This window comes from Sitodiplosis mosellana, unplaced genomic scaffold, assembly GCF_009176505.1.
Source record: "Sitodiplosis mosellana isolate CC-2019 unplaced genomic scaffold, AAFC_SMos_1.0 Smas_scaffold_6226, whole genome shotgun sequence".
Classification (NCBI taxonomy): Eukaryota; Metazoa; Arthropoda; class Insecta; order Diptera; family Cecidomyiidae; genus Sitodiplosis; species Sitodiplosis mosellana.
Genome location: NW_022601467.1, coordinates 16,714,339 through 16,739,487, shown reverse-complemented (window position 1 = coordinate 16,739,487; position 25,149 = coordinate 16,714,339). Strand labels below are relative to the sequence as shown.

General features: G+C 34.2%; 1 protein-coding gene across 14 annotated transcripts in view; it reads right to left on the bottom strand.

The window, feature by feature from the left end:
* Positions 1-7,430: 7,430 nt before the first annotated feature.
* Positions 7,431-25,149, bottom strand: part of LOC129578261 (RNA-binding protein Pasilla) — a 45,297-nt gene continuing 27,578 nt past the window's right edge. For 5 of the 14 annotated variants that reach the window (XM_055466552.1, XM_055466548.1, XM_055466549.1 and 2 more), the window contains 4 exons: positions 15,513-15,659; positions 14,519-15,138; positions 13,866-14,352; positions 7,431-13,655 (listed from right to left, as the gene is read on the bottom strand). In XM_055466552.1, the coding sequence (XP_055322527.1) occupies positions 13,426-13,655; positions 13,866-14,352; positions 14,519-15,138; positions 15,513-15,659 (1,484 nt within the window). In that variant the 3' untranslated portion in view covers positions 7,431-13,425. Of the gene's footprint in view, positions 13,656-13,865; positions 14,353-14,518; positions 15,139-15,512; positions 15,666-16,328; positions 16,647-18,056; positions 18,106-25,149 lie in introns of those variants that run through there. The other 9 variants (XM_055466542.1, XM_055466543.1, XM_055466546.1 and 6 more) reach the window with 5 other exon arrangements.

Below are 25,149 nucleotides of genomic sequence, written 5' to 3'. Positions count from 1 at the left end.
ATTTAAATTTTTTTTTAATTTCTCATATACTAATTTTTCTATAACGGATCATCAGTTTGTTTTTTTTTTCACTTTTTTTTGTTTGCTTTTATTTTCTTATATCGCATGTCGCATGTCGATCCATTTTTTTTGTCTGAAATCAATCATAAATTTTATGATTCTTAGCATTTGTAACACAGTAAGATCCAATGGACAATTTTTTTATGCTTTTTTTCTCTTGTTAATATTCTATATTGATCTTGGTTTTTGTTGTTGTTGTTGTTGTTGTTGTTGTTGTTGTTTAATTAAAGCAAATGTACGTATGTGTGGGGGGGAAAGAGATGTTACGGGGGATAATATAATAGATGTAAGAGAGTTGCATCTGTCTTGTATGTATTTGACTCTCGGTAATGTGCACGATTTCATAGTGCAAAGATTCATAAAACATTTTCGTTCTTCATCTTATTTACTTGTTCATGAACAACTATTTCAATTTCATCGGTGTCGATGTGTTTATTTTTGTTTGTATTGAGAAATTATCAACTATTTTATTCTGTTTATTCTTTGCTAAAGTTTGCTTCACAAAGTTTCACACTCGCTCAATTGACACTAGAATATATTATAATAGGGTCGGCAAATTCATGGTCGGCATATTTCACATATACAAATATGTTTTACAGGTTGAAAATGACTCTGCTCGACACACAAAAATACTGACTGCTTTTTTTATCTTTATATCCTTCTTTAAAACTGTGTGTGCGTGTGTGTTTCCACAATATTATAGATTTTTCATTTTGTTTCGTTTTTTTTTCTCCTTCGTTTTGTGTCTGTTTTCCTTTTGTTACTTTCAATATGTTCATTTGCGCGCGCTGACACAATGAAATATCCAAAGAAGATGCAAAAATATTTGATTTCTTAGCGTCTATTCACATCGAAAAAAACGGCGTAAAATTTGTCTTTGTTCTGAATACTAATTTACAGTTTTTTTTTGTTTTTGTTTAAAGAGATGGGGTAGATAACACCAACAGAGACCGAATGAAACGTTGAGATTAAATCTTTGATTTGAAATACAACTACGTGAGATGCAAGTAACCAGAAAAGTTTGTAAATTGTTGTTGTTTGTATGTGAGTCGAAGTTGGTTGTTTAGAGTAGAAAGAATGTAACATTTTATTGGTCTAGCACTAGTTCAATTGTTCAACTACTATATCAATGTGTGTGTATGTGTGTGTTTTGTCTTCTTCTTCTTCAAATTTGTGGCTACTTTGTGAAGTCTGAACTCGTATTAACTGTATGAATGAAACTCTTGTGGATTGTGCTCTCAGTTTTGTTGTTGCTGTGGTTGTTGCGACAAACAGGAGAAGGGACATGATTTGTGGTAAATCAAACTCTCTTCCGATTTCGTGTTAAACGTGGCAATTTAAATCAAAACACAATATTCTTGTTTATTAGCTAATAATCAAATGGGGCAATAGATGATTTCGATAAGATGCTTGTTTTTTGTTGTCTGCATTTATAATGTAATTCCCATTTATATGTGTGTGTCTTTTTTTGATTTAGTGGATGCGTTCCACAATTGTTCATGAAACCGATTCCATTTAGATTGTATGATTTGCATTCATACACTCATACGTAATCTCTCTCTCTCTCTGTGTGTGTTTGTGTCTTGTTTTTTCTTCTTTTTTAATTATTTAAGGATCATGTGTGAATGCTTGAATATCGGATGAGACGGTGTATGTTGATTTTTTTCTTCTAAAAACGTTTTGAATGACATATGGGCATGTCATTCTTTTCTTTATGTTTCGTTTCCGTTGAGTTTGCCGCATCAGGGAATAATGTAGGAACGCGAATGGTGTATGACGATTGAAATTTGCTTCTTTTCTTCCTCATTTTGGCGCAAGAATTAGTTATGACGTTCAAATTAATCTCCGGATTAATAAAATTATGAAGTAATGTTATATCCACAGCCATCTACCACTTTTTTTGTTTGTTTGTTTGTTTAAAGTTAATTTTCCACATGTGTATTCTTAAAAAATATATGAGACTTGTATATGGATGCTGTATGTTTGCAGCACATTTTTTTGTAGCGAATTTTGTTATTTAGTCGATAGTGTTTCTTTCTGAGTCACAGAGGGAGGAGGTGAAATGGATATAAAGTGATAGAAAAATTGCGTCAACGAAAACCATTTAATTTAGGTGCTTGACCACCATCAACAATAGTATGGATATCTCTCGTTAGCAAAATAAAAACTAACCAAAATACAAAGCAGTAGTGAAAAACACACGTTTTCCGCTGGAAATCCCTATTACAATTCACATTTGAAAACTGTAGCCTGAGTGGATTCGGTGAAACAATAAACAATGTGTTCTCTTTTTTTTGAATTTTTAACGACAATTCTTTTCTACAACCGATTTCGATGAAATCACTCTTTTTTTTGTTACTGTGTATGTGCTTTTTTATGTGTTTTTTTTTTTCATTTATTATGTTTTATCGCGCGCGGTGTGTACTTGCTAAATGTGCGAAACAAAAAATTTTAGAACAGAAAAAAAAGGAACAAAAAAACGTTTCCAACTGAACGGCATGGAAATTTTGGTGTTTTGTCTCACAATAACGGTTCAATGAAAAAAGAGTTGCGTTTTTATTTTCATAACAGGAATTTTAATTATTTGTTTTTATTCATTTAGTAGAGGAGAGTTTATAATAATTTTTGCTTTTTTTAAACCTTTTTTTGTTGTTGTTGTTGTTGATAGATATTTGAATGTTTTAGTTGCAAACAGTGGTTTTCTTTCATTCTTTTTTTTAGTCCTCTTTTTTTCCTTATACTTAGCTGTACAGCGATTAACACGATAATCAAATATAATTTCCCATGTTTTTTTATCTACATTTTGCTCATTTAATACACAAACTTGTATCATAAATCCCAAATAAATTTAAATCGCTATAATGTCTTTAATACTGTGTTGTTGTTTTTTTCTGTTGATGTTGTCACTTTAAATTTTATTTTATTTTTCCTTGTTCATCTTTCGACCCAAAAGTTTGTCTCAGTTTGTATTATTTGCGAGGTTCGGATTTCTTAACGTGAACGGCATTAAATTTGATTTAATTTTTTATTCTCTTACTTCGTGTTAATTCTTGTTTTTATATGTTTTTTTTTGTCTTTTTCTTAACGTTTTATGTTTTACACATATCAATCGTAAATTGACTCGTTTCATTTTACTAATATATTTTTTTTTCTATTTAGTCGAGGAATAAAATTTGCGGTTGCTTAATATCCGTTTTGTTTTGTGTTTTGTGTGTTCAGAAGAAATCCTTGCCTGCATGCAAATTTAACACTATCACACAATCTCACAATTAATTAGATACCATAATTAAGTTGAAATAAACATTTCATTTGTTTTCGCTGTTTTCTTGTTTTGTAAATAGTAACATTTTTCGTCTAGATTTTTTATGTGTTCATTTTCTGTTTTTTTTCCCTTAATTTTCTTGTTTAAATCTAAGTACGAGTTTTTTTTTTCTTTTATTGTTAATTTTTGCTTAAGTTTCACAAGTTTATTTATTTCTGGCGTTAAACTTTAAAAAGGAGAAAGTGATTTTTGTTCTTTATTATGTTGCCAACCTATGATTTGAACTATTTTTCATCTTATAATTGAACATTTTGATTTCAAGTTATGTGTGTATGTGTTTTCAAATATACCGAATAACTAAAAGAAGATCTGCTTTATGTCAGCGATTGATTCGAAATTCGTAGTCTATTTTGAATCGAAAACAAGATTAGTTGTGTATAGGAGAGGCGGAGGAGGGCGATATTTCGACAACGAATGGGGGGAAAAGTTTAAGTTGAAAACAGATCGCCTCTGAAAAACTTCGAAATGAAAAGAGACAAACAATAATCGTAGCTTATTCAAAGGAAATGGGGTATATATATATATTTGGATAATTCGTTGATTTTGAAAATAATTTTTCCTACAAAAGAATTCTAGTCATGCTTCGCTTCTTAGCTGGTATGTTAATTAGGGCGAAAGATAGCAAAATCTATCTCGTCCATTGAAATGTCGATTTTTCAATTGCAAAGAACGTTTTGAAGCCAAAATGTCGATAATTTTTCCTATTTTGCTTGAGTCTTTTTTATTTGCACAACTCAAAACTGAAGCAAAACCACCTAAACACGGTTAAATGATGCCAAGGTTTTTGTCATGACCGATGCAAACGCTTCAAAGGAAAGAAAAACACGTCATACAGCTTCGTTTGTTTTGTTAATCATCTTAAAATATTACATAAATCCATTTTTCATAGCTACAAATTTTACTAATTATTGGTTTTAATTTGTTTGAAACATTTAATAAAATTCATTTTTTCCCTAAAAAAAGAAGTGAAGAGTCCTCTTTTCTTTTCAACTAACTAAAGGTTAAAGAGCAAAAATGTTCAAGGCCGTCAACAATTGTTAAAAATGTGAACTCAAAGAAATGAACAAACTTTTATGTGCGGAAAAAAATGCGCAACGAATTTGGAACCCATTAGAAAACAACTTGCTCTTTACTTCAACTTCTTAAATAAATAATAAATGACTGTAGATTTGATCAACGTGCGTTGCAACATTTCATTGGAATGAATATATATAACAAACTAAATATGTTTAATGCTCACTAATCATTGTTATTTTTCTTCTTTCTTCTTTGTTTATCAGTTTTATTGTGTCTATCATTGATGGGTGTTGGGTGCTTCGGGTGGTGAAATCATTCCCATTCGGCTCCCATCACCCAGCAATAATCTAAATTACTCTACAATAAATGGCACTTATAAGCTTTATGTATCTCATAATTATTATTATCATTTTCATTATTATTATAGTAAGTTAAATTAAAGTCTTTCTACAACTCATAGCTAAGTGTTTTCTTCTCTCTTCCTTTTTTTTTATTCTCCTCATCGTTTCAACCGAATGTCACATTTTCATCGTAATTAAACTACTTTAATTTTGTGTAGAAATCGCAGTGTGTTTGTCCGTTTCACTGGACATCGCAAATAAGTTTTGTTTCTTTTTTTTTCAACATTTAAATCGATATAATAAATTGTGTTCGTTTGAAAAAAAAAATTACGTTCCATCGAATGCTATTGTTTGCAACAAAAAGCATTTCAATTGTCGGTGAAATTATAAGTGTCGCAAACAAAGGATATGCTTCAACTTGAGAGCTTCAACTTGAGAGATCAAAAGCTTCAACTTGAGAGATCATCTATCGATTTCTTCCATTCAGACTTCGAAGTGTACGCTGATCCATTCGATGAGTTTAACGATTTCGGCTCTGATAAATGTTTCTCACTTTTTTGGCGTCTCTTTTAGGCATTCTCTTTGGACAATACAACACATATGGACACGAAATATTTCCAAAATATTTTCCGTTCATCGCCGATTGAGTTTTCACGTGAGTTATAATGGAACATTTTGCGGAAATGTGAAAAAGATGGAAAAGCGCACATCAAGACCATTTCGGGAGATTTGATACGAAAGAAAGCTCCTAATAAGACCATTCAAAGATCCGATTTTATGTACGGCTGTTCAGCGGGAAGAAATATTACAATGAACAAAGAATGCTGTTATCAATCTAAAAACGATTTACTTGGACAATCGCATATCCAAATCGGTGTTTGAATATGAATTTATGTGTTGCTGTTAAATTTCGGTAACGCCAACGCGCTGATTCGTCGACGAAATGGGCGGGTTTATGCCTGTTTTCTAGCACTAAATGCTCTCTGGCTCAGTTCATCCAGTCAGATACCGTTCGTCCTGAATTTGTTGTCTATCGCCAACGTACAACGTACATCGCTCGCAAATATAATGAATTACAGTAGATTTGTTTAATATGAGTGTATTATTCTGTTATATGATTCGATTTTATTTATAGAGCTACAACATGTTTTCAGAGCATTTTTAGTTCATCTTTATGTTCATTTTTCTATTATAAAAAAATAATCAAATACAATTCTCTCTGTTTCTTTTTTTGGATTTTTTTTTTCACTCTCTCTCTGTCTATACGATAAATAGTTGTCTGTTTTTTTTTCTGTCTCGCTTATACACATACACTTTACGTGTATGCATTTTATTTTCTTTTGTCGTAGGTACTTTAAATTACGTGTTCAACTGTATTTTTTTGTTCATCTTATTGATTTTTTCTATTATATCTCTTACGGTAGTCGTACGTATAAATACAACAATTTATGGGCTGATTTCAATGAATAAAAGAACTGGCTGGAATTGTTAAAGCATAAAATGCATCTGTGATTGTTTTTTTCTTTCTGTTCACATCTGTGAATGTTAGAGTCATTCGGAAAAGCGTCTACGAGCGATTTTCGGCTGTACAGAGTTTTCTTTTGATTCGGATCGTTATCCATCGAATGACATCCACAGTCCGAATAAATTTGTTGAAATTCTGATTCAAAATTTCAGTTGAAATTCTGACTGTTCGCCGAGGGATGCCAAAAGTAAGGGCATTTATCACTTGAAATTCAATGCGAATCTTGAAGATTCGTCGAGAATCCTTAATATAAATAATGTATTAGGATTTAATAAATAACATCCCATGGATTCAAAAATTCACAAATCTCCAGGATTAGCAGCGAATCTTTCAGAATCAATTTATAAGAGATAAATTCTCCCGCAGCGAAATTATTCGGTTTCAACAAATGTGATCTGCACGTATAATATATTCATTTTTTTCACATTTCTATAACTTGTGCTAAGCTTCAATTTGCCTTTAAATTAACTAATTCATCACCATAGATTTCCAAGGAAGAACAGTTAACCATTTTTTTTCACTTTTTTTGTTTAGATTTCTGTGTAATTTCTATTCTCATTGTTGTTTGTCACCAAAAAAAAAAACGAAAACAATTTCGATCGATCAACTAAAGGTGAATTTTATTCTTTGGTGAACTGAGAAATACCCATTAATTGAATGCATTTTCGACGTACAATGTGTGTGTGTTTGTGTTTGTGTGCGATTAAATCCATGCGAATATTAGTTTATGTTTCTATGTGGGAGAAGGAATATAAGAGGTTTGTGTTTATTCTGGAATTCTTTCTTCAAATGGCTTGACAGGAAGTGAAAGTGTTAAATGGTATTTTAATATTCACATATAATCTGTAAAATCTGTAAATAGACATTTGTTTCTGTGATTTTTATTTTCAGTTTGGTTTTTGCTACATATTAAAATATGAGTCTATGAAAGAAAGTCAACATTTTTTTGTTTTTTTGTTTTTTTTTACTCTGTTTCTTCGTTTGTGTTGGAGAACATTTTTTGTAAATACTTTCAGCAGTTTTGAAGAGACTCGGTCGTGAAAAACTGAAAAAAAAGAACTGAAAATGAAAGAAATGGTATCAAGCTAAAAGAAAAGAAAATGAAATCGAAAAAACGAATCGATTCGAGAAAAAGAAACGTTCGGAAATAAAGAAAACAAATGAATTAAATAAAAAATAAATTTTTTATTAGTACTTATTTTTTGCACTTGGTAACTTAGTCTAACACTAATTACTCTCTCTTTCTCTTTCTCGTTCACTCTCTCTCTCTCTCTCTCTCTCTCTCTCTCTCTCTCAATCGTTCAACACATTCGCGTACATAAGTCAGTAACATTTGAAATCTTCTTGTGGATCATGTGTGTATGTGATTTTCCTCCTTCTCATAATGTGTTTTGTGTATGTTATGCAAATTTCTGTTCTAGATACACTATTTATTATAATGTTTTGGTAGTTGCTATTTGCTTATTTTCAGTTTCTCTTCTGCTAAAGTTAAAATATGTTTGCATTTGGCGATCAAAATCCTTTCACACATTCTTTCGTTTTCTTTTTTTTTTCATCGTTCACATTAAACCGTGATCGCAAAACTGATCGTGAGTTTTGGTGCTCTTCTGCTTAAAAGTTTCCGACAAATGACTCATGGGCATAAAGGACCTTTTCAAAAAGTAAAGAGGAGGAGCTCAATCGTAGTCGATGTGTTCGAATTTGGGAGGAAAGTTGAGAAAGGACATGAGATGGAATAACGAAATTCAATGGAACAAATGGGAAAGCAAAATCGAAAGAAACGGAAATCGTATTAAAGAAATGAAAACAATTTTTTAACCCTATAAATTATTCATTTTGTTTTTTTTTTGTTTCTCTATACAATAACAGCAACATAGATTACAACGAAAAAAATGAACATTACATAAAAGATAGTTTCAATGTGTTTTAGTTTTCTCTCATTTCGATTATGTTCTTATTATGCCATTTGTATTGTTTTCATGTCAAAAACAACGAAAAAAAAAATATATATATATATTTCCATAGGTAGATTTTTTATATTTAAATATCTTATTTACAGAATTGTTTTTGCTTTATTTTTCTTTTCACTTTTTTTTATTTAAATTAAAATTCAATTAACATTGCATTTCTAAGATGACAAATAAAATGGAAAAAGAGGTAACTATTTTTTTCTTTCTTTCTTTTTTTTGCTCACATATTCTTCGAATGTGTTTCTTTGCTTTGACACAACAATAGAAAATAACCAAGAAAAAAAAACAACAAAACGAAAAAAAATCGTTAAATACATTTTCTCTTCGCATCACTCCCAAAAATCAGCCATATCCGTTATTAATATACCTTGCAGTAAACGCGTTCATAGTGTTTCACTGTAGTAGCAAAGTATCCTATTAAATTCCACTGTGGTATTACTACAAGAAAATTTAATAGGATACACCGCTACTACAGTGAAACACTATGAACGCGTTTACTACAAGGTATATTAATAACAGATATGGCTGATTTTCGAGAGTGATGTAATTCTATCTATAAATTAACGTGTTCGGCTCTTCGTCACATTACAGGTTTTGGTTTTTCTTTTCTTTTCTTTTCTCTCTCTTCTCAAGTTTTCTCCACAATGTAAAATTTGCAAAATGAGGCGAAATAATTTAACTTATTTGTCTTTTATTTATTTATGGATGTTTTGTTTGTTGTTGAGTGTTTGTTGAAATCTTCAAAAAGTGACAATTTGAGGCGGTGACGAAGGGTGGTAATTGTGATGCTTTTTCGTGTGGGGTGATACAAAATTATAATTGGATTTGAGGAGAAACATATTAGACGATTGCGCTTATGTGTGTTGGTGATCGTTGGAAATTGATTTGAAGTAGTCGCAATGCAACGGACTGACGATTCCAATGTGTTTCCCCGTTTTCAAATGTGTTTCACTGAATTGAACAATAAAGGCGAATAAATGTAAAATGGCTACGTTGTTTTATTGATTCGCTTGGTTTTTTTTAGATGGCTGATAAATTGAAACGCGTTATGTCAAATGAATCATATCATAGTGGCTATGTGCTTGGTGTGTCTTTATAAATTACTGAATAATTTAAATTCGTTCGAAATATTCTTTCATGAATTTCTAAATTAAAAAAAAAACAAAGAACGAACGAAGAAAAATGATAATTTTGACCGAATGATTGAAAGCTATCTCCTAATACTCTTTCCAACTATCCCGGGTCCATTCACTCGCTTGCTCTCTCTGTGTCTCTGTCTCTATCTCTATCTCTCAATTGCTCTGATCGATGAACATCTTTTGTTGTGTTGTACTGGGTGCAGTGTTTGTGACCAACGAGACAATTCATTTGCGGTAAACAGTTCAATGCTTACATTTAATGGCACTTCATTTAACTAGACGAAAAATATTGACCTGGTTATGGTCAAATATCCATTAAGTTAAATCATGTAAACGGACTGTGAAGCGTAACGTTACTCACAAACACCATTGAACGCTAGTCTTGGTGGAAAAATATTCGAAAGTGTTACAGATCCAATTAATTGAAGCGGAAAGCATTTATTTGTCTCTCCATTTTTTTCCTTCCCGAATTTTCAACCAAATGAGAATAAGAAAAAAGAACGTATTGTTGGTTTTTTTTCAGTTATTTCAACACAGTCATACAAAAAATCAGTATCGCCCGATGAATTGTTTAGTATTTTTTTTTTTGCTTGTTTCGACTAATTCGATTGTTTTTGCTTAAATTGTATCTCGTTTCATTGGCTATAACCACATTGTAAGTGTATATCGATTGAATGATGGAAACTAAAATACTTGTTTATATGTCAATTAGGCATTTCGACGCATTGTTTTGTCGTAAATCTTTTTCTTGTAATATCTTTTACTTTTTCTCTCTTTTTCGATTGACATGATGACGTATGTTGCCGCACAGATGATGCTATTCGTGAATCGACATTTTTTTTTACCTTGAATTTCTATTTGTGAGCTTGAATTTTGCGTAGATTTTTTTTTTCATCCAAAAATCAAGAATCATTAATTTTTTTATAAATTTAATGGGAATTTATTTGTCGACTTATGGTTTCGTCTTTTTTATTATCGTTATTTTCATCAAATTTTTCACTCTAATTCGTATTGTGTTCCATTAAATCGAACGGAAACAAAGAATGAAAAAAATGTCCAACGAAAAAATCGAACAAAAAATGTGTCAACAACTCATTTGCAGCGGGGGAAAAAAATCGTTGAATATTTCCTATTTTGACTCTTTGATTCGAATTTTGATTTGTCTCTTAAACTTTGTGATTGTTTCGTAGAAAATCATTTAGGCTCATTAATCAAATAATCGATCAGTTATGTGTTTTTGTGTGTATGTATGTTATTTTTGTTTTGCTTCCATGTTGAGAGACAGCTACATTCATATTTTTTGTTGTTGTTGTTGTTTTAGCTTAAACGCATGTTTTCATTTTTAATTACCCCAACCCGACTGCGGTACTATTTCTTATTACGTGTTTAATTATAATAGACCTATCAGAATTTATTTATTTCTTTTAATTATTTTCAGTAATATTCTTCCTGTATTTCTATACATATTACTATTTATAAAAACAACATCACGAGTTTACGATGTATGGTGAAATTATTAATGGTTTTTTTTTTCTTTCATTTTTTGTTTAGATGAATTTATCCTTATCTAGATAACTGTTGTTGTTGTTGTTGTTGTTGTATTTTTTTGTCTCTTTTTTATGCTTTTTATTTTCTTCATTTTTTAATTAATTACTATCAATAGTACAATTTGGCGTACTAAATCCCTCACAATGTTTTGTAGTTAATTTTGTTCCGTCTCAATTTCACGCAAATTTTTTTTTCACCTTTTCATTTATCATATATGTTTGTTAAAATTATTAAAACAATTTATTAAATTTTTTTTTTTGTCTCTCGTTTAGAATAAATTTTCTCTCTGTGTATGTGTGTGTGTGTGTGTTGTTTTAATTCATGTTCACGTGTTTTCTTTTTAAATTTCTATACAATGTATTGTTTCTCCTTTACTCTGTCTCTGTCGTTCTTTTGCTTAAATCAACTAAAAATAGATAATAATAATAAAATAACATTTTGACACATGACCACGATGCAGTGTAGAGTCCCCGTCAGTGTTGTGTAAATTGGTTTGCAATTCTTTGTTTCGGTTCTTGTTTATAATGTTTGTTTTTTTTTCATTCATTATTTTAAATATTGCAGCAAAAAAGAAATGATTCACTTGGAAACATGTTGTAAATATGTATGTGTGTTGTGTGTTTTGGTGAGTGAGTAAGTGAGGTCTTTACTCGAAATGTTTTTTGTTGTTGTTGTTTGTTTCTTTTTAAAGTGAATGCGCGCGCGTGACTCGATTTGTTTATTTATGTGTAATTAGTTTTTTCTTTTTTCATTCATTGTAAATGTAACAATCAATATTTGTTGTTGTTGTGAAGATGATCTAATTCATGTCGAGTGATTTTTTTTTTGGAGAAAACAAAACAAAAAAGAATTAACATTGTTGCATTACCTAATTTGAATATTGGTATATATAGTTATATATATTTATGACGTGTGTGTGTGTGTGTGTGTGTGTGTGATTTTCTTTTCTCTTTCATAAACCTTTTATAAATTAACAACATAAGATAAATATAACATTTTCTTTTTATTTCTTCTTCGTCGTTTATGTTTTTTCTATATGCAAAAAAAAAAAAATGAAAACAAAATAAACAGAAATGACTCTTCCTATTGAATAGATTGGCAATGCATTCATCGTGGCTGGGGGCCAGCAAACAGCGGCTGGGCCAGCCAGTCGAAGATGGCAAACGCCGAAGAAAAAAAAAATTGAATGTGTTTAGTGAGAACATTTACATGAATTTAAATCAACATATATGCCTAATTCATCATTTTTGGATTTTATCCACTTCACTTTCTTCCTTTTTTCTTCATTTCATCAACAAAAACGATTAAAAATGTACATTTTTAAGCATATCTAACTTTGCAACTTGCAAATATATACACACATGTTTTGCATTTGACAGTTTTTTGTTTTTAATTTTTGAATGTACAGCTAACTAAAACTATGCCTGAAACAAATTGGATTCTTCATCATATTTTATTTTATTATTCATTTTTAACGTTCTTTCGAATGGGAAAAGTGTCAACATAGTTCTAAAGAAATGATTGCAGTTGTTTTTGCTGTTTTTTTTCTTCTAATGAGCATAATGACAATTTTCAAACTGAACAATTATTACGTAAGTCAATGAATGGTGTTTGTGTTTGTGTGTTTTTTTTTGTATTCAACTGTGGATGTGAGAATGTTTTTCTTCTTCATTTTTTTTTTCTATGCATAACACATTTTGCCCTACCGACAAACGAAAAAAAAAAACTCAATTACAACGGAATTAAATGATAAAAAAATAAAAATAAAAATGGTTCGGTTATTCACTATCTTTAAAAAGAATAAAAGAAGATTTATTCAAGATAAAAAATATGCATGTGATTTTCATTAAAATTGTTTGAAAAAGAAAACAAAACAAAAAAGAGAAGAAAAAAAATTATAATAAAAATCTAAAATATTTTACTCTGTTGTCAAAAAATATAATGTTTATGCATACTTTGGGCTATGCATTGAACTACATTAATAACAATTATTATTATTTTTAATTAGTATTTTTGTTGTTGTTGTTTGTTTTCATTTATTATAATTATTATTCTGTTCTTGTTTTAGTTATAGTATTTGTATATCAACTGTCTCTGACCATCGAAAAATGAATAGGTAACACATACACTTGTCGTACATGCCGATTGCATTGATCTATGCATGACTAAAATTTTCACACTTTTTATGAAAATAAAAACAATTATCCTCATCATCGAACTTATATCTCTTCTTCTCTTTATTTTTCTTTATTCGTTACTCATTCCTTTTTCGTCTTCTTTTCTTTGATTATTTCTGCGTATCATTTGTTTTTTATATTTCTGTTGTAGTTGTTGTTGTTGTTTTGTGTGATCTTTTTCAACTTTTCAACTTATATATTTCTTCTTCGTCGGTTGTTGTTGTTGTTTTTTTGTTTCTTTATGTTCGTTTCGCTCGTAGCGTTTCGTCAAAGCTCGTTGCGAATGGCGAGAGCTTTTTTAAAACATGAAATTGTTTCGTTTAACCCTATTGCATGATACCCGGAATTCCTGTTAATGTGTTTTGGTTGCGTCGTTTCGTCTCCTCTTCGGCTACTTTTTGCTCGATGAGAAAATGAGCCAGTTGAATGCCGCTCGGTGCACCGCTAATAGTGACTATACGATTCTTTGTACCGGGTGCGAACATGCCCTTTTTCGAAATTTGAATTGTTGCGCCACTCTTGTTTTGGATGTCAATCAAACTGCTTCCATTTGGACCTGTTGTTGTGTTGCGATTTTTTTGTGATTCAGCCGAACGGATAGATAGAAAGAAGACCCAATTGAATCAGATTGTTTTTGTTTTCATTTCGGAAAAATAAATAAAATGTTGTTCTATGGTAATAGCAATTAAAATGTAAATTCGGTGAATCGAGAACAATTCACGCGATTTTCGGAAACGAAACACAAAAAAAGACTGAATATTCTTACCTAGAATAGCGCCAACAATGCTTTCGGCAACTTCGACGGATTTCGAATCGCGTAGGCCAACATCGGCTGGCGTTGGACTCTTGCTTAGTCCACCCAGTGTTTGTGCAGCAGCAGCAGCACCGATCGATGAATTTGTCGCCAGGCCATAGGTGTTTGTATTTATTGAAATTGGTGCAGCGGCTTGTTGTCCTGCATGACGAAATGGATCGAACTGTGTGGTTTCAAAGCGATCGATGGATGCGCGTGGCGTTGGCGATGTTGCGCCAATAAATGAATCTAAATTGACTTGACCGATGGCACCGAATACACTATTTGCAGTCACACTCTGTTCCAATGGTGTTACATTCAAATAACTGATTGGGGTCGTGCCATTGGTGTGTGTCAAACCAACTCCGACCCCAAGCGACCCGTATTTGGCAAGAATTCCTAAAGCTGCTGCAACTTCATTTAAAACCGGCTCTAAGTAACCAAATCCTCGCATGGCAACCTGTTCGTGTGTTCGTGCATGAAATGGAAATGAGAGCAAACAACCGATTAGCATCGCAATTCGCATGAGTCGCAATTATTGCGAACAAAGGGCTACAAATTTAATCTGATTGGTTTTGGTTTCGGCTTTTTTCTCCAGTGGAATGGAGAAAGAAGGAAAAGCTTACCTTGATGTGATCTATAATTTGTGTGTTAAGTGCTGGGTTTGAATTATTCGTTGGTCCTAGATTTAATGATAAATTAATGCCGCTACCATTAACCAGGAGATTTGGTGCACTAAGTGACGGAGTTGAATTAAGTGACGCAGTGCTTGAACTAATTGTTGTTTGGTTGGCCGCATATGGTGATCCAGTTGGATTGAAATTGGCTACCGGGCCATTAACATCGGCATACGATACATTCAAGCATGTTCCCGACGATGGATCCTCCATAATTTTTGCTAATATCAATTTGCAAGCCACTTTATTGTTTTCCTTATCGCCGATAATCGTAATGCAACGCTCTTGCAGCGTTATATCCTTTGGTTTTTGCGATATTTGTACATACGAACCGCTTTCCTCTTTGATTTGCTTAATGTATGCGCCAGCCTTGCCAATTATCATGCCAGCCGTTGAGTTTGGTACAAGAATTTTCACTTGTTTGTCCCGTTCTTGAGCTTGTTTCGTTTCGATGTCGGTCAATTTTGGTGTTTGATCTGGTTTTTCCCGTATTTTGTCCATTATAAAATCTAATACGGTCATTATTGATTCAATCGAGCCGGTAATCAAACAAACACGTTCCTGTGTACCTGTTGCCCCACGGAGCGGAGACAGCGAGAGAGAGAGAGAGAGAGAGAAAGAACATTTTTAGTTACATTGAATCACATCAAATGAAAGCGTACACAGGTTGAAAATGTATGCCGGCTTTTCCTGAGCTTAAAATTAGCGTCGTCGTGAGCCATTAAAACAAATCGAATCACTTTATTCATTTGCGTTGACCTATTTATAACTACAATGAATATATTGGCTGCGATTCGACTATTACATTGGACTCATTCTCTGTCACTTTATTGTTCGAATGGTCACACTGCCACGCTAACGTTAACTCATTCACTACTATCATCATCATCATCATCGCCGCCACCGATTATGTAATTAAAATGTGAAATGTCGATAAATTTACCTGGATAAAAGTCGTGTGATTTGGACATTTTAACACGTGCACCTGTCTCTTTTTGGATGGCCGCAATCGTTTCGCCACCTTTCCCGATAATCGCTCCGGCGGCCACGGCCGGAACGAGCGTCTTGAAATGGTACGTCGCATCTCCACCTTCAACAATAGGAATATTTGCAATTAATATACATTGTTTGAAATTGATTTGTGCGGCATTTGACAGATCTTTTCCCCAAATTTCATGGCTACTCATTATGAATTTTTTTTTTGGTTTTGTTTGGTGCGTGCAATGGAAAAATGAACGATATATCTACACTGACAGATGAACTGAATTTGAAACTGTCATACGATTTTTGCGATGCACAAAATGACATTTGGTCACAGGTTATGGTTGTATTAATATTATTATTTTTTCTTTTCTGTTTTTAAATTCGACCGATGAGCATACTGATTATGATGATCCCTAACTAATGCCAATGGAATAACGTCAATGAATGAGAACGATTTGTCGATGTAATGGTTTTTGTGATTGGTTTTCAAGCTGAATTGTCAAGAAGCAAATGAATGGTTGGTTCGATAATAATAATAATAATAAAATGTGATTTGCAAGTAGAGTTCGATTGACAGACAACACTTTTTGTAGTTTCAGAGTGTACTTCTGACAGATTTACTGTCAGAATGTAAAAAAAGGCAACTAGTATGATTTAAGAGAGAGAGAGAGAGAGAGAGAGAGAGAGAATGGTTTTTTGTCATCGTTTTTTACCCAAGACATTTACATCGTACTTCTAATGGTTGATTCGAATAAAAAGCCGTCCAAACACTTACACTCAATTAAAGATGACGTCATTTTTATAAATGCGAAACTGTTGTGTTCACAACTCGAATGCCACTGGAAGTACAATGTCAGCGCTTGTAAACAAATCATTTACTGAAGCATGTGCACAATAATCAGAAATGTTTTTCCCCTCTGAAAATGCACACACAACCCATATTTCGAAAACAATCGAAGCATGATAGCGTTTTTTTCCCTCTATATTTTCAATCGAATATCCATTCCTCTCGGAATAGTTTCATATCTTTGTATGAAAATCGTTTTTCGCTGTGGAATTTGGCCGTGTTATAAACCGACGAATTAAAATGCAATTAGTTTCCACAGTATCATTCGTATAAATGTTTTTTTCTTCTTATTATTGCTGCTGTTTTTTTTTAATTTCGTTTCTGTTGTGTTATTCTTTTCAATTAACCTGATCATCATTTAGTTTATGGCCATTCACTTTCATTGTTGCGCGCCGCGCAAGAACATGAGCTACTTTTTGTTCTTGTGATTTTTCTGTTTGTTCTGTTATTTTCTGCGAGAGAGCACACACAGGGAAGAGAATCAACGCGCGTGCAAATCATTGGAAATGAAAACTTTAATTACGGCACGACGCGGTGTGCGCGATTGTGGCGCAACAGCCACAGTCAAAATTGAAAAAGAATGGCAGTCGGACAGAAAACAAAATGAACACATAAAAAAAAGATTGAAACTTGATGTTATTTAGAGCAATTAAGTGTTTTTTTTCGTGTGTGTATATATCGTTACGTTGTTGTTACGGTTGCATACTGAAATCCGTTAAAATAACTTTTTATTGAAATGCTGGCGTCACTAGTGCACTACGCATACATGTGTAACGAATTTTTCATCATAAAAACAACGACGCCAAAAAATCGCCCAAGATCAAGTGTTCTTGCGTTTCGTTCATTTTTCTCTTTCTCTATTTGCTTCTCTCTTCTCGGAATGTAATGTCACACACTCCAAATAGTGTTTCAATACCAGTGTGTGACTTGATATCAATGCACACATTTTCGCTGTATAATCAAGCCCGTCGATCTGTTGAGCTCTTTTCTACTATTGATGGAATAAAAACTGTGCAACAACAACAACGTCAACTAAAAAAAATTGGTCGTTCGCTGCCTCATTATCTAATCGGGAAAGAATATCATTTATTATCTAATTTTGTTTTTCTCTATTTCTCCATTTGCTCTTCCCTCAATAAATTATTAGCCATAAACATCAAAATGAATGATTTTGATTTTTAAATTAAACAAAGTGGGAGAGAGAGAGAGAGAGAGAGAGAGAGTGAAAAGAAGAATAAAACAGAAAAATCCAAATCATTTGAATTTTCATTGTTTGCAATGATAAGCATATCGCATGGCGAGAGAATCATGGATGTGTGTATGATGAAAGAGAATTTAAAACAAAAAAAAACAAACGATTGAAAAAAAATGCAAGTTTCATTTAGGATTGTGTGCGCGCACACGAGCAAGCAAGTGACAGAGTGGGAAAATCCCATAAGATAAATACGAGCAAAGCAGCGGCAGCAGCAGTAAAAAAATTGAAATGAGAGAAGCAAAAAAAAATCACACTCAACATATGCATTGTGAATGGTGAATTAGAAATACGCGGGCGAATTTACAAAGTTACGTCGTATTTGAATGTAACTAAACGAGGTTTAGTTGATGACCATGACACAGAAAAAAAACTAAGCTTTTGTGCACAGGCACATCACATACACGCACACAGTCGAGTACAGAGGTGGGACACCATGGCCACGCTGCTTCGGAATCACATGAGCGCCGAATGGCGAGTGTATTTGTGTGTGTGTGTGTGGATCGGATTGTACTCGACACGGACGGCGACGATAAACAGAAAAGGCCTGTGCAGTCGGATGGTTGAAGGCGCATTTTCAACCGAATATTCAACTGTTTAGCTGGTCCACCTCTGCTAACGTAGCCCATCTCTGCACTTCATGCGACCGACACAGTCTTTAAGCGCACTTTTATGTGCACACACTCGTTCATCGCGAACAAGCTGCAAAAATATGTTTACAATAATTTATTTAAATCTAAGCGAGCTAAGGAGCTCAACGCGGCAAACGCACAACAAAAACGGGCCAACGAAAAAATAGACGAATGAAGAAGAAGAAGAACGCAGAAGAAAGAAAAAACTATTCGTGAATACCTTAACAGATGTGTTACATAAAAGAAAGCGAAATGGCCAAATCAAAGAAATCGGAACGCATTTGCTATGGAGTCAATAAATTTAAATGATTGTTTGCAACCGAAATCGGGTGTTGGCTTAGTGAAAAATTTCGTTGTGATCCATGGCGTAATAAAGAGATAAATGTAACGAAAATGAAACAACGAAAAAATGCTTTTGCCGCTTATATATAGTTAGTTTTCGCACACAGCAAGTGGAATATGATTCGATTCGTTTCGCTTGGAATGAGATCTATCTCTTGAGCGATAAAAACACTTGTAATGGTCGCATCGTCGCGCATTCATCACTTTCTTCCACTTGATTGTGAACGGGAAGCACATTCTAATTTGCATTTGATGAAAAACACATTTAGATTGTCAACTACTACGACGCACATCATTTCGAATTCACATTGAATCAATTTTTGCGAGACAATTTTTGCTTGATTGATGAATTTGATTTATGATTTTTAGCACGCAACTCGTTCCACAAACCTCAAAATGGCATTGGCCTGACTCGATGTGAAATCAATGTTCAATTAAATATTTGACATAAATATTTTCGTTGTTGTGGCGATCTAATGAGACTCCCCCGAAGAAAAAAAATAAATAAAACGAACATGGCCAAACGAATAATGGGCAAATATTTTGATACTTTCTTATTTCGTTCAATCTATTTTTTTTTTGGATTGGTCGGTCACTACAATTCACCGTTTAAATGCACAACAAAATGCAAATGATTATATCTGTTTATTTAGATAATTGACAGTGTCATGTGCTTGTTCTTCTTCAAGCGAAGTAGAAAAAAAAAATCGGTTTCATATGTGCTTCTTATTCTTCGTTCTTCATTTATTATTCTTTTTTTTTCGGCTCTAGCTATTTATGTTTGACAGGCGATGCTTTTTCATGTTTGTCTCTCTGTTTTTTTTTCTTCATTTAGTGTTCTTCAAGCGACACCAAAGGTTGTCATACAAACGATTGTGTTGTGCACATTTGTATCATACACATACACGTCATGCCCAACTACGCTTCAAAACGCACTGTACAGTACATAGTAGTTTTAGAATTCGCACTCAAGTCATTTACAGTCATCACAAGCAACTTGTTTGCATTTTTCGCTTAGAATGGCCGCACCGTGTCACAATTTGTGTTGTGCGCGAGCGCTCACTTGTCGGCTTGTTCGCTCACTTACACGCGCTGGCTCAAAGTAAGCAGCAGCATTGGTTTGTGCGCGCTAACTATTTTCTACTCGTTTCAATTATTGTTTTTAACGTGAACGAGTAAGAACGAGATAATTCAAGAAAACCAAAATCAAATTAACCTTGATTTGATTTTTTTTCCCCTCTGTGTTCAGTTCGGTTCTGTTCTCTTCATCTGTTAGTCACTGGGCCATTTGGATGTAATGCTGCTACTGCTGCATGATCCGGATGCAAATGGCAACGAGTGTGTGTGTGCTCAAGTTGGATTTTGTTTTAATTCACAGAGGAATTTAACACACAAAATGCACCATCATAGGGGATTACGATAATGGCTTAGCCAAACCATCGTTTGAACAATATTTTAGGGATGCTGTAATTTATTTTGCTGTTTGACAGATTCATTTCATAATCTCGTCATAAGTCCGACGGAGTGAGAGAAAGACAGAGAGAGAGAGAGAGAGAGCTTGTTATGGGTCGGCATGAATGCCACATCATTCCATTAATTGAAACATTGATAGTGCAAGAAAATTGAAATTGCAACTGGACATTGTATCGATTGAGAGAGCGTCGAAACGAGCGGGACGCACGGACGAACGGCTATGTGCGAACGAATTCACATATACAGACAAAGGAAATGAGCATGTGAACGCTGTGTCATTTGATGTGTATGAGCTGCACACCATTTCAATGAACATTCATTTTCAATCGATCGTCAAGTGCTTAAGTCAGGTGTAAATTTATGAAAGAGTTGTTGTTGTTGCTGTCCTGGTATGTGTGTGTGTGTGTGTATGTATGTGGACATTTTGAAGGGGGCAAAAGCTTTGGCGCGTGTATCAATTAGCACGAAACGAGTGAAGCGACCGCCTGCCAAACGGCTATGTAAATTTCATTGTGAAATGCGTTTGCGCGTAAGTGTGGTGGCCAAAACTCATTTCAATTTTATGCCCAATTTATAACTAGTTCATTGATGTCCACCTCTAATGTGTTGTGAGCACATACATCTGGTTGTCTTTTTTTCGATGTCGCTTCAAAACCATTTGTATGCGATGTACAACCACTTTGGACTTTAACATTCCACATTCGATTCGGCCATAGTAGTTCTAGTTTCAATTTCAGTTGCTGTCGTTATTTCGAGCAAATTTACATCAAAAGCCAAATGATGTGGCTACACCTGAGAGAGGGAGAGAGAGAGAGAGAGAGAGAGAGAGAGAGAGAGAGAGAACTTCGATTGGTCTTGAAATTACAAACTTTATATTCTTGTATAATTAGTCGAAACAAAAATGTGTTCGACTTCGCAGCCATATTGGTCAACTTGACTTGACCAAAAGTCGGCTTTTCTTATTTTCGTTTCGTTCTTCGAGTGTGGCTGGTTGTTGTCTTAGATATTGTTGTTGTTGTTGTGTTCGAAATTCTCTTCAAATCCAATTCACATATGGAGTGTTATTTCAAGTTCTAACAAACAACATTTTGAAACAATTTGACGCACGCGTCCAACATTTCCACATTCGATATTTTAAATGGCATTTCGAACGAAATACCAAATAGTAGGAAAACAAAAACAAAACACAGACACAGAGAGAAGAAACAGGTTAAGGCACACAATTAGTGGAACATAAATTAAAACATCAAAATCGGTATCTATCGAACAAAACAAAAAATTAAATGCAGAGAATATCTGCAATATGACAGAAATCAATAGCCTTATTCCAACAATCATTTATATATCATTTCAATTGCTTTTCCTCGCTTGACCTATTTTCCCACCGAAACAACAATGACAACGAACGTTCGAACGAAACGAGCACGAAATAGAAAAAATAAGCACATACACACAGCACACGAACGTCGAACGGAAGCAAGTAAATGCTTTCACTTCAGGTGTCGAAGCCTCTTTGGAATTTGCGGATGCATAACACAGAATATGAACGCGATTGTTGCGCAAAAAGTAAAGTAGCTTATGTCATGTGTTTGAAATGCGCGAATAAAAAAAACACAGGTAAAACAAAACGGATGCAGCATTTGACGGCGAAAAAAACAGTTTTCAGTATCTCTACTCAATCAGTACCTGTGTGTTATTATTCATTCTTTCTTTCTTTCTTTTTTTTCTTGAGTTGTTCTCATCGAGACAGACAGAGAGAGAGAGAGAGAGAGAGAGAGAGAGAGAGAGCGAGAGCGAGAGAGAAAGAGAGCCCATACTTCAACATATTGCATCAGTGCACTTCCCATGAATATTTAATTAAATCAGTCAATTTCTTTTTATAACCACTCGAAATGGGTCCATTCTTGCGCTCGATTTTCCTCATGACACCACTCATCATCATCATGATGACGAAGTCATGAAGAAGCACATTTGGCTCTCACTACATACCTTTTTCCGCTTTTGATTGAAAATATGAATATCATTTGCTTCATCTTCGCGTCTCACATACGATAAACGTATGTACGCCGAAAGGAAGAGCATGACAGAGATGAGTACGTGCACGAGTGGGAATGGGAAAGATAGAGCGAGAGAAAGAGCAATGATAAGAGCCCAACAATATTTTCGTTCAGTAATGGCTCCTCCGGTGAATGCTGTCTTGTGTTGGTCACATGTATTTTGTTCCCATCGAGTGGTTCACGCAAATCGGTATAAATTACATGGATTACAAAATTACTATCTCAAAGTTGTTCGTGGTTGAAAAAAAGCCAGTCAACGTACATACATATTTGATGCGAGAATGATGAATTAGTCAATATTTCGTTTATTTTTGGTTTCACTTCGACACACAGATAGAGCGAGAGAGCGAGAGAGAGCGAAACGCCAAAAATGAAATGGCCACGAAGTGAAGCGACTAAACGGACACACTATTTTCGTTCGTATTTCTATGTACATGGGCTTGTATGTATGTGGGCATGGGTATATACTTTGGCCAGGGTTCAGTCGTTTCGATGCATTCGTGGTTTATTTTAAAAATCGTTGAACCGAAACGATTTTGGTGTCGGCAGAAACACGGAATAAAAACACAGTAATAACAACAGAAGATTGGAATAGAAATGTAAACTCATCGACATTTTCCAATAACGCGACGGTATTTTCCGACAACAATGGAATTGACCATACGAATGACTGAACAATGGTGCGAGAGAAAAAGAGATCGCGAAATGGAATGATGATAGAAACGAAAAAAGCAGCTCCAAAATACATTTTACTATGATAAAAATGAGAAAATTGTATTATTCATGTGTCACATATAATCAAGTCAACAACATGACGTTCCGTTGGCACACAGTGTGTGTATGCATTTTCGGTTTGTTTTAGGTACGCGGGCAGTTTGAATGTGAACATGATGAAATATATCCGCTAGCAGAGGCAAGCGAGAACTTATGTATGTTGCAGCGAAAAGATTTGACGAACGCGCCGACAACCGAAAATAGGTCAGTTTAACGAGAGAGCGAGAGCCACGCAGAAGAAGAAAAAGAATGAGCAGAATATCAACGACAACAACAATAAAAGCATACACACATCACGCGGCGGCCACTGTTTGAACATAATAGTAATAACAACAACAAAATAATGTAAGAATAATAATTAAAAAAAATGAAAAAGAAACGGCAGCAATATCATTGTATCAAATATTGTAGGCTTCTTCTTTACATTAACCGCATGTTATGCGATACCGACTAGAAATATTATATAGTTTATATACATATCTGCGTAAATTTAGAGCATACGGTCGTAATTGTCCAATAGTAGTGTTGACGCTCTCTCTTTCTCTCGGTCGCCCGCTCTCGCGATGTAGTGCTTTTGACTTGGCACTGGTGAGCGAGCAAGCGATGCAACACATTCAAGCTCATATTGTATTGCGTGTAATGGCACACTGGACGACTGTGGCGATTAATGCCAGATGAAAAATGTGCATATAAATCAATGCAGATAGATGGGCAGCATCGCGACAGCCAACAGATCTATTTAGATGAGCTCGACGAAAAAGAAGAGCAAACGAGTGAGCGAACAGCAGAAAGAAACAAGAATGAAAAACAGAGAATCGCGCGCGCATCGTGAAAATGGATTTGCCGTAGTGACGATGATGATGATGATGTCGGGCTTGCAGTCGCAATACTTGAAATAGAGTGAATAGCAAATGCGTGTGATGTTCACGAAACGACCACTATAGTCGAGAGCCCATCGAATCGTTGGCTGTCGCGCTGTTTGCTTTACTCGCTTTTTTGGTTCATGTCTTGTACGAAAAAATTCTTCACTATTTTCATACCGAAACGAAATGCGAATAAGTGGCAATTTAAAATAGGAACAGAGTTAAAATAGAGAATGAAACCATTTCAAACATTTCAATAACAACTACCTGTTACACTATTTTATGTTTTGTCATTCTCGAATATAAACGACAGTAATTATCTGTAATTTTTCGATTCGAAAATATTCATATTGGCATATTTGTACAATTGGTTCGTAGTGAGTGAGCGTGTGCGTGCGTTCGTGTATGTCTGTCTGTGTGTGTGTGTGAGTGTGGGGGGCATTTTGTATGAGTATGCGAATGTGTGTGAGTGTCACACATCACACTCAATTCACGAATATGGCATTCGTTTTTCTCGTGCCGTATAATGACAGCACTAACAACAACCACCACCGCCACAGCAGTCAAATACCAACAACAACAATAGACAAATAAACTATTACATGTCATCGCTTATTTAGGCGAGTATGTGCAACAAAATAATTTTTTCGACATCGTTCGATTGAAATCGGAATGACAAATGTTAAATTATTTCGATTTTCGGATCGGTATGTGTGCGTGTGTATGTGTGTGTGGTGGCTGTTTATTCGTTATTTCACGAATTCATGCATATTAAATTCGTTGACTTGGTTGCTTTGCTTCGGCGATAACTATACACATACATGATATGATGTTATCAATATTATCATAGTCGTCATTATCACTGAGCTCACAAATGAATGGAAATGAGCTTTGTTCGAAATAAATGATGATAAAGAAACATACTGAGCAAAGAGTGCGAGCGAGCAAACCAACGAACGAACGAGCCATGTGCCGTTTTCACTTGAAACACATTGACAAAACAAAAAAAATATGAACAATGAAAACAACAAATATCAACGTCAATAAATGCCCACATGCATGCTGCATGTAAAACAGCTCGCGCACGTTAGAGAGGAGGAGGAGGAGGAGGAAGAGAGAGAAACGTGCAGAGAGAGAAAGAGAGCTTGTTCCAAATACCCTTGGTATTGAGTGCCTATGAATAAGTTATTAGATGAACTTATTATGCCCCGTTCGATGTTCTACAAATCCTTTGCACTGCACTTAGCGCTCGCTAACTTACTCACGCGCTCTAACCGCACACTCACATGCTCCGTATCGAACTATTTCTCGCTCTCTCACACTCGATTTCTCTCTGTTGCTCTCTATTCCGCTGAT